This window comes from Branchiostoma floridae, chromosome 5, assembly GCF_000003815.2.
Source record: "Branchiostoma floridae strain S238N-H82 chromosome 5, Bfl_VNyyK, whole genome shotgun sequence".
Lineage (NCBI taxonomy): Eukaryota > Metazoa > Chordata > Leptocardii > Amphioxiformes > Branchiostomatidae > Branchiostoma > Branchiostoma floridae.
The window spans coordinates 29439179-29449849 of NC_049983.1; the positions used below are offsets into that span (position 1 = coordinate 29439179).

Sequence of the window (10671 nt, forward strand, 5' to 3'; positions counted from 1 at the left end):
GCGGTTTTTTTTGGGAAATGTGAAGGTTCCCTGGGCCATGTTCCTGGTGCAGGTTTTCCTGGGAAAGGTGAAAGTAACCTGAGCATGTTCTTGGTGCAGTTTTCTTGGAAAAGTGAAGGTACCTGAGCATGTTCTTGTGAAGCCTTCTTACGTCACCCTCCTGCCTGAATAAGTGAAAGCAGCCGGCCAGTTTCTGCAGAACTCTTCTGTCTGTTGGATTTTCTTGTTCAAAGTAGACAGTAAAAACTTTCCTGTATGGTGAAATAATATTAATAGCATTTCTGTGTGCATTTATTCATAGATAGATATAAACCCAGGACTAGACAGAAATGTGATCTACTAGACTCTGTTTTGCTCACTGAATTCTTCCACTGGATGACAGAGGAGACGGGTGCTTATAATGTACAGGTTTTCATACTTGGACATTCCTGCATGTGAAAAACATCCTCAGAGATTTGCTGTGCTGCGCCATGTGTCGCACAGCGTGGGAGATTTGCTGTGCTGCCCCATGTGTCGCACAACGTGGGAGACTCTCTATATATGTGAGTCTGACTCAGCAGGTATCAAGAACACACAAAGGGATTCCACTGGAAGTATGTCAAAGCCAGATCTGCAGAGCACACAGTAATGCCAGAGCACACAGTAATGCCAGAGCACACAGTAATGCCTACGTGATAGTAAGAACCCGGCATCAATCCTGCTCTCAAAGGATTCACCTGTCAAAAGTTGATGGCCCAGGATACAGAGATGGAAGGAAGATAACAGCCCAATGCCCCTACAGCCTCAAAAGGGCTATGGGATCACCTCTAACATCAATTTCAACCATCTGGCCAGATTTGAATACAGGATTTTTTTTTTTTGAGGTATATTGTATAACCACTTAGAAACTATTGCAGAAGATCAATGAAATCTGGGTCGGAGGGAAAGTCTGCTATGAGGTGGTTACTGTTAATGCATTTAATTTCGCGGGGATTAATTTCGCGTTAGCGGGAAAATGGACTCTTCGCGGTGGCATTAATTTCTCTGTAGCACCATGCACTGTAGTCTCTTACTGTTATGGAAAAATGTTCGCGGTGGTTTTAAATTCGCGGTGAACATTTCTGCATTTACAGTATGCAATACAAAATACAAACACATCAAAAGTACCCTTTCTCTGCCGGCCCCGCGAAGTGCTCCTGTTGTGTGAGGCATGTGGAGAACTGGGAGGGCTGGAGAGGAGTGCTGGAGCTGATGAGGCGCTTCACCTCCTCCTCGTAAACATCTCTGCTCAACTTCTGCACATCTGATACATCCTGAACAGGCTCGCTGGGAAACAATACAGTCATCATACAGTCATCATACAGTCATCATACAGTCATCATACAGTCATCATACAGTCATCATACTGTCATCATACAGTCATCATACAGTCATCATACAGTCATCACACAGTCATCATATGGTTATCATACGGTCATCATACGGTCATCATACGGTCATCATACGGTCATCATACAGTCATCATACAGTCATCATACGGTCATCATATGGTTATCATACAGTCATCATACAGTCATCATACGGTCATCATACGGTCATCATACAGTCATCATACAGTCATCATATGGTTATCATACAGTCATCATACAGTCATCATACAGTCATCATATGGTTATCATACAGTCATCATACAGTCATCATACAGTCATCATACGGTCATCATACAGTCATCATACAGTCATCATACAGTCATCATACGGTCATCATACGGTCATCATACGGTCATCATACGGTCATCATACGGTCATCATACGGTCATCATACGGTCATCATACGGTCATCATACGGTCATCATACGGTCATCATACGGTCATCATACGGTCATACAGAATATCAGCTCCTGTACTCGAGCTCCTCGCTGGGCAAACACACCATATTAATTGCAGAGGCTCGCTAATTCAGTACTAGGTAAAGTTCAAACATTTCAAGTTCAAGATATGACTCTGAATCTCAGGAATAGAAACCTCATGTATCATCTAATTATATCCTTGAATTTGCTTGTATGAGCAGATATTTGTTTGTACGTTTGTAAGTCATACATTTCACCTGTTTGAGCTGCGCCCAGGGAAGTAGTCTTGTCTGAACGCGTCGTCCTCAAACAAACCTTCCCTCACGATGTACTCCACACGAGACACGTCTGGCACAAGGACCTCCCGGCCCTTCAGGTCACCTCCGAACCAGCTGTGCCAGGGGCTGCAGATGAACAGAACATGGTTACAGTGGCAATGGTCACCTCCAAACCAGCTGTGCCAGGGGCTGCAGATGAACAGAACATGGGTACAGTGGCAATGGTCACCCCAAACCAGCCATGCCAGGGGCTGCAGATGAACAGAACATGGTTACAGTGGCAATGGTCACCCCAAACCAGCCATGCCAGGGGCTGCAGATGAACAGAACATGGGTACAGTGGCAATGGTCACCCCAAACCAGCCATGCCAGGGGCTGCAGATGAACAGAACATGGTTACAGTGGCAATGGTCACCCCAAACCAGCCATGCCAGGGGCTGCAGATGAACAGAACATGGTTACAGTGGCAATGGTCACCTCCAAACCAGCCATGTCAGGTGCTGTAGATGAACAGAATAACGTTATTTTGGGAATGATAACCTGGCTCCCAATCTTCAGACCAACCAGCCATGCGAGAGACTGCAGGCGGGTGAACAGAGCATGGTTACCGTGGTGATGTTTGGATCTGGCTGGGAGGAATGTCTATCATCATCATCATCAATCTGGTTGGCACATTTAAGAAAATATCTCATCTTTCAATGTCATGTTTTTATTGGTGAAAGACCAACATCATGGCACACAATATCAAAGGAAAATAAATTTACTATGATCATGAAGGGCATCATAGTGTCACTAGGTCTAGGACTGGTGTGTGAAGATTTCTAATATTGACTTAATATCTTTCCTTTAAAGCGGACAAACAGCAGTTAATTGTTTGTTTGTTTGTTTGTACACGCAGGTTGTTTGTAAATACAGGCTGTTTACTCACAAGACCATACAGCAGGCCGCCTCCTTCCCTCTGACCTCTGACTCCCACACTGACCTCCGCACGACCCACCTACAACAGTAACAGCTTTGCAGTTAGATGTGATAACCACACAAAAACACAACTTCACAGTTAGATGTCTCCTCAAAAACACACAACTTCACAGTTAGATGTCTCCTCACAAACACAACTTCACAGTTAGATGTCTCCTCAAAAACACAACTTCACAGTTTGATGTCTCCTCAAAAACACACAACTTCACAGTTAGATGTCTCCTCACAAACACACAACTTCACAGTTAGATGTCTCCTCAAAAACACAACTTCACAGTTAGATGTCTCCTCAAAAACACAACTTCACAGTTAGATGTCTCCTCAAAAACACAACTTCACAGTTAGATGTCTCCTCAAAAACACAACTTCACATTTAGATGTCTCCTCAAAAACACACAACTTCACAGTTAGATGTCTCCTCACAAACACACAACTTCAGTTAGATGTCTCCTCACAAACACACAACTTCACAGTTAGATGTCTCCTCACAAACACACAAAAACGTAACTTCGCAGTTAGATGTCTGCTTTAAGTTACATGTTACATGTCCTGACCATTGTGAGAGGAGCATCAATCCACAGGAATGAATCAAGCCATTATAGAAGAATTAGCGCCACTCACCCAGCTGTTATAACAGAATTAGCGCCACTCACCCAGCTGTTATAACAGAATTAGCGCCACTCACCCAGCTGTTATAACAGAATTAGCGCCACTCACCCAGCTGTTATAACAGAATTAGCGCCACTCACCCAGCTGTTATAACAGAATTAGCGCCACTCACCCAGCTGTTATAACAGATTTAGCGCCACTCACCCAGCTGTTATAACAGATTTAGCGCCACTCACCCAGCTGTTATAACAGAATTAGCGTCACTCACCCAGTTGCAGGGAAATCTTCCGTTCTGTAGACAAGGCTGGGGTCCTGGGACAGGCCTTCAAAACCTGAGCAGAACCAACATCAAATCAGCTGCACATGATGATGCAGGATAATGCCATACAATGACTTGTGGTCTTTACATGGATTATGGCATTTCAGGTTTGTCCAAAATTATCATAATGATTCTAAAAGTTGTCTTTCAATTAAACTTTAAAAGTAATCTGCCTGTGATATGGCCTAGGTTAAATACCCAATATGTTGACTAATTCATACCTATAGATATCCATATATGTGTGTTTAGTTGTACTGTATTAGTTGTTACACCTGTAGACCTTACGAAAGTCGCTGTACTTTTGTCGTGTCAATAAAGATGTTGTATAAAGCATGACCTCTTTGGCTCCTTACACTCTGGACTGAGTCTAAGAATCCAAAAATTATCAACTCGCCATTGTTTGTTTGCTTGTTTATTTACCGTTGTGGTTCCAGGCTGACACGCTGAAGACCGAATCATCCTGGTCGAGCAGGGACAGAGTCTGGCCGAAGTAGCGCAGGAATCCCGGTCGCGCCCGGAAACCTTCGTCGATGAATATCGCATATTTCTGAGGGGGCAAAGATTGGGACAAATCATGGACAAGACTGGATTAAAGGAAAACAAATTCCAACCCTGCATGTTGTGTCTGAATTCTGCATAGTTACAACTGTGTCTGAATTCTGCATAGTTACAACTGTGTCTGAATTCTGCATAGTTACAACTGTGTCTGAATTCTGCATAGTTACAACTGTGTCTGAATTCTGCATAGTTACAACTGTGTCTGAATTCTGCATAGTTACAACTGTGTCTGAATTCTGCATAGTTACAACTGTGTCTGAATTCTGCATAGTTACAACTGTGTCTGAATTCTGCATAGTTACAACTGTGTCTGAATTCTGCATAGTTACAACTGTGTCTGAATTCTGCATAGTTACAACTGTGTCTGAATTCTGCATAGAACACATTCTCAACTAAAACGAGAAATTCTCCATACGATATCTGCAGATTGCAGTCACCTATCTGCAGACTGCATATACCTATCTGCAGACTGCATATACCTATCTGCACACTGCAGTCACCTATCTGCACACTGCAGTCACCTATCTGCACATTGCAGTCACCTATCTGCAGGTGCAGACAGGTATCTGCAGATAGCAGATACCTGACTGCAGACTGCAGTCACCTATCTGCACACTACTGTAAATTAATAAGACTGCATACACCTATCTGTAGATTGCAGTTAGCTATCTGCAATCTCCATACAGGAGAATGCGATCAGTTCAGTCCGTAGACTGTATATTACATCAAAAGTATGTTAAATTTCAAGTTAATGTTTACTTACGAAAATAATAGAACATAGAGCCCTGTTAACCTGCATCAGATCTGTCATACCTGACTTCTAATTACAGTTACTGACGAGCAGCCAAAGTGACTTCTGGTGGAAATTTCTCTGTAATGGCTTTCCTGTATTTTGTTTGGCATGCTCGTTTCAAAGGGGTTATTGTCATTTGGTCTTCCCATAGACTTCTATGTTATAATTCGTGGTTTACTTGGGCGCATTCATAATGAAGCTATGTGAAATTTCAGCAGATTTTTCATTCTTTGTTGAGCACATTTACCCTATATCCAAAAAATTGCCAACGTCAACTATACATAGGTTCTTTTTTTTCATAGCAATTACAAACTATGATTAGTCAATCCCCACAAAAGGCACTTTTTCCCTGCTAGTGTACAGCCGCACCACTCTGCAGAACCCGGGACTGTGTACCTCCGACCTAGCACGCGGCTGTCAAACTTTACCTGCTAATTTATTCAGTTACAAACAAGCTTTCACCAATCTAACTTTTGAGATCAGTTCCACTGGCTAAAGGGGAATTTCTCACCGCTAAACACATGAGTCCATGCAGCCGTTTATTTTTTTGGCTCGGATCTCTTTGAGGTCATTTTAGGTGTTTAGGCAAACCCGTAATACAAATAAAGGCAATTTTTGAGGGGCGACATGAAAACCCTTGTTATATGTTCCGTAATATCTTGTGAACAATTGGCCTTCTTGGTGTGCATATTGCCCCTCATCATATTTAAAGAATTCAAAGTGTCTAAGTATACATATAGGAAATGCCTCTGTAGGGTCTGCATGGGTTTGATTAATGTCATATTATTTTACAAACACACATGGTTACACATTTTTCCTAGGTGGCGCTTTTAGGGGCAGCCACAGTCTATTATCGCTCCCCTTTTAACTCGTGTTTCTCAAGTGTTTAAAAGTTATTTAGGGGACAGCAATGGATGTATGTTTGTCTGATATGTCACTGAACTCACAAGACATATTAGGAGCGTGGTTTTCCCTGAGTCCATCAAGTCATTGCGGAGTTTGTTCAACGGCGTCACTGTGAAAGGATCTACCAACAATGGCGTCGATCCTGAAGTACTCCTCCGGATTCCTGCGTGCCTGCCGCCATGCAGCCAGGCCTCTCCTGTCACAGCAAAGGTCCCTGTTGAAGACCCATGGATTACTCAGGACTTCTTGCAGACCAAGAGGGAGTAAAGCAGGCAGGAATCGGATTCGTCAAATCCAGACCATCACAGGCAACAGACCGCCATTTACAACACAAGGTACCTCTCTATTATGCAAATCAGCACGCGACAAGGGCATTCCTGACGAGCTGAAACAACAACAACATCAGAGAGGGACAAGGAATGTATCGTTTCGTAACCTTGTTAGAGTTCCTATACTGCGGAAGAAGCAAACTGAACAGGTACAAAATTTTCCATCCATCTACATGTGTAACGCCCGGTCGTTATTTAACAAGCTTGATGAATTCGAACTCACTATCCGCCAACTAAGAGCGGACGTAGCCATCGTCACAGAGACCTGGTTTTCCATGAGAATGGCATCCGACATCCTGAATGTAGAAGGCTACTCACTGTTTTCCACCTGTAGAACGGACCGACGTGGTGGCGGGGTTGCCGTATACATCCGGGAGGACATACAGGCCAAGGCAATTCCCCAAGTCCGAGTGCCCTCGGAGCTTGAATGTGTTTGGGTACGGCTCAGACCCACCAGACTTCCGCGCCAGGTATCGTCCATCGTGTTCTGTCCTACCTATATACCACCCAACTCCAAGCATCAAGACCTCTTGATCGATCATTTGATCACAACAACTGACTTGTTGAGAGAACTGCATCCTGATATAGGATTAGTATTTGCGGGTGACTACAACCGGCTGGACCACAAGCCACTCCTCCTGGCCCATCAACTCCAACAGGTAGTCAACTCTCCAACCCGCGGGGAAGCAACTTTAGAAGTGGTTATAACCAACCTGAAGTCGTACTACAATGCCCCAGCGGTGATCAACCCTATAGGAAACAGCGACCACAAAGCAGTTTGGTGGCAACCTAGGGTTCGCCCGAAGACACCGAATAAGACCAAGGACGTGCTCGTGGGCCCCATGCCGGACTCTAGTCTTCGCGCATTCGGACGCTGGATCACAACACATAACTTGGATGAAGTGCTCGAAGAAGCCACAGTGGACAGTAAGACATTAGCTTTCTATCGCACCCTCCACGAAGCAATGGACAGATTCTTTCCCGAGAAGAAGGCAAAACTACACCACAAGGACAAGCCCTGGTTCACCGCTGCACTAAAGAGTTTGATTCACAAGAGACAGCGAGCACACAGTAACGGACAAATGACTCTCTACAGGTTCCTTCGAAACAAGATAGCCATGGGACATTCTACAAGAAAAGAAAACCTACTACAAGGACCACATCGAGGACATGAAGACGACTCACCCGTCGGAATGGCACAAGTCTATCCGACGCCTTGCGAACTGGTCTGCTCCCTCGGCTACGATCCATGTTCCGGACATAGATCTGAGCAACAAGGCAGGCATAGCGGACGCCATTAACAAGCATTTGTCAGCGATCTGTCAGGCACTGAGACCACTCGACTGCAGCAAATTGCCAACTTACTTACCTTGTACTCTACCTCCTGAAGTAAGCATATGGGACATGTACCATCGACTCAAGCGTATAAAAGTCTCCAAAGCCCCGGGCCAAGGGTCATTAAGGAGTTTGCTTTTGAGCTATCAACACCAATGACTGACATTCTGAACTCTTCGCTCAGGGAAGGGAAGGTGACAGCACCATGGAAAGAAGCCATTGTTGTCCCGGTTCCCAAGGAACTACCGGCTGACCTTGACAAGGTGCGACCAGTGTCACTTACGTCACGGCGAAGATATGCGAAAGCTTTGTTGCAGGTTGGATAATGTCGGACATTCTCCCCCATGTGGATCCTAAGCAATATGGGAACATGAAAAACTGTTCTACGACACATTGCCTAGTCGACTTACTTAACTTCTTTTACGCAGGAGTGGAGAAATCAAAAGTGGGTACGCTAATACTCACTGATTTCTCCAAGGCTTTTGATAGAGTATGCCATACAACCGCTATAGCTAAGCTGATAAGCCTCAGAGCAAGACCATCTGTAATTCCTTGGGTGTGCAGTTTTCTCTCAGATCGCCGACAGTGCGTACGTTACCAGGGAGCATTGTCACATTGGGAAAGCCTGACGTGCGGTATAGCCCAGGGCACCTTGATGGGTCCTCTTGTATTTCTGGCGATGATCAATGATGTTAGACCGGTCACCGACAACTCACACTGGAAATACGTAGATGACTTCAATCTGGGAGAGATCAGGCTTATCTCTACCCCGTCATCGCTTCAACGTGATCTGAACCACCTTGACAACTGGGCTACGGAAAACCACATGCTACTCAACCCCAAGAAATGCATGGCCATGCACTTCTCTTTCGTGCGCGCCCCCATACAACCTCCAGTGCTGACTCTTGCAGGACAGACACTTAAAACCACCACCCAGGCTAGGTTGCTTGGACTCCACATCCGCTCTAACCTGAAATGGGATGACCAGGTGGATGTCATGGTGTCCAAAAGTAGCAAAAGGCTGGTCGTCATCAGCAGGTTGCGACGTTCCGGGGTGCCGATCGCAGACCTTAACACCATATACTGCGGTTATATAAGACCATTACTCGAGTACGCCGCTCCATGCTGGGCTTCAGCACTCACACAGAGACAGTCGGCCGCCTTTGAGCGGGTGCAGCGAAGGGCCTGCAGGTTGATGATGGGGCGTCAGTTCGTCTCTTACACAGCAGCTCTCCAGCACATCGGCCTTGAGCGCCTTTCAACACGTAGACAGAAACTCTGTACTGACTTTGCCTTGAGAGTTGAAAGGTCTCCTCGCTTCTCCACATGGCTGCCCCCTACCCGTGGACAACAACACGGCAGGCAACTCCGCAACTCTGCACGATACCAACAACCTACTGGGACTAACCGCTACCTAACCAGCGCTATACCAGCAATGATCAAATCATTGAACGAACTGTAGACTCTGCGCATAAACTCCACCAGGAGTCAGGACAATCTGTTTTTAGCTAACGTTGTATATAGGTCTAGTCAACCAGTTTTAGCATGATCAGTCTTTTAATATGTATAGTTTTAACCCTATTTTAACTTGTCTTTTAGACATTGCACTCGAAGCTGCAATATTTATCCATTATGATATTTATGCTACACTCATTGTATTGTTTATGTTATAATTGTACAATATGTTCTTGTGAGTAGCAATAAGGTGCGATACTCGATGTAAACAAGCCTGATAATTCGGCTTTCGAGCCGCAAGTTGGTTGTGAAATAATAAACCATTCTCTCTCTCTCTCATAATTCACAAGCGGGATGCTGCAAAAATTCAGGTGTTTATACAATATATTCTTTGATACATAATCTGTTGGAAAATAACACTGACCCTTCTCGAGTCAAGTCCCTTTGAAAACATGAATAGAATTTTAGAAAGCAAAAGAGATTGGAACAGACATAAAAGTTGTGTTAACATCCATAACATTACAGCATTGTAAAACTTCATTGTTGCTTTCTTTTGCAGAGAAAGTGCTCTAAAAAAAACATTTTGTTTCTTCCAAGCTCCAAGCGGGTTTGGACAGGCTACGTTATACCTCGTGGGGATATATTCCTAAGGCCCCTGTTATTTTAGTCCTGTCATCATCAACAATGTTCTCTGGTGGTGGGGGATCTTAAAATTTGTCTCAGAGGCAGCATGACATATTCCCAGCACCAGCACTGTAACTGTTTGTACCATACAATGTACAGTCTCACACACTCATGTGTACCACTAGGTCGAAATTCAAAGTTCCTTCATCAAGTTCACTACACATTAGTACACAGGCCATATTCAATTCAATTCAAAATATTTGTTGTGCCTTATGACAGTTTTCAAATTGCAAGGAACACAATACACATATACCATAATACCCTCATTGTTTAGAATAGATGGGTAGCAGATGTTCACAGCAGGGCACTGACATACTGGACAGGATGTATCAGGTATCCTTGCTTCCAGATCTAAACTTCAAGCAGATGTTGGGAAAATATCTGATGTTTTCTGACCTGAAGAGGTTAAATTCCTCTGAAAGCCACTTTTGCTGCTCAAAAAACAGTACGACCTTTTACCCCAAGATCAGTTCTAGCTTCTGTCTTTGCATAGAAGCTGAAAGTATATGGGAAAAAGGCTTTCCCAGAGAGTCTCAGATTCTATTCTCCAGAAACTGTAGACCGTAGCACTATTATGAGAAAATTCTACAGAAGTTTCA

The 10671-nt window shown here is 44.2% G+C and overlaps 1 protein-coding gene across 1 annotated transcript in view; it reads right to left on the reverse strand.

The window, feature by feature from the left end:
• The window catches only part of LOC118416423 (protein O-linked-mannose beta-1,2-N-acetylglucosaminyltransferase 1-like), a 27209-nt gene that overhangs the window by 3054 nt on the left and 13484 nt on the right, over nucleotides 1-10671 (reverse strand). Inside the window, exons 3-8 of the mRNA XM_035821521.1 lie at nucleotides 4433-4559; nucleotides 3962-4025; nucleotides 3035-3103; nucleotides 2086-2232; nucleotides 1147-1305; nucleotides 79-251 (exon numbers count right to left, since the gene is read on the reverse strand). Of these exons, the coding sequence (XP_035677414.1) occupies nucleotides 79-251; nucleotides 1147-1305; nucleotides 2086-2232; nucleotides 3035-3103; nucleotides 3962-4025; nucleotides 4433-4559 (739 nt within the window). The remainder of the gene's footprint in view (nucleotides 1-78; nucleotides 252-1146; nucleotides 1306-2085; nucleotides 2233-3034; nucleotides 3104-3961; nucleotides 4026-4432; nucleotides 4560-10671) is intronic.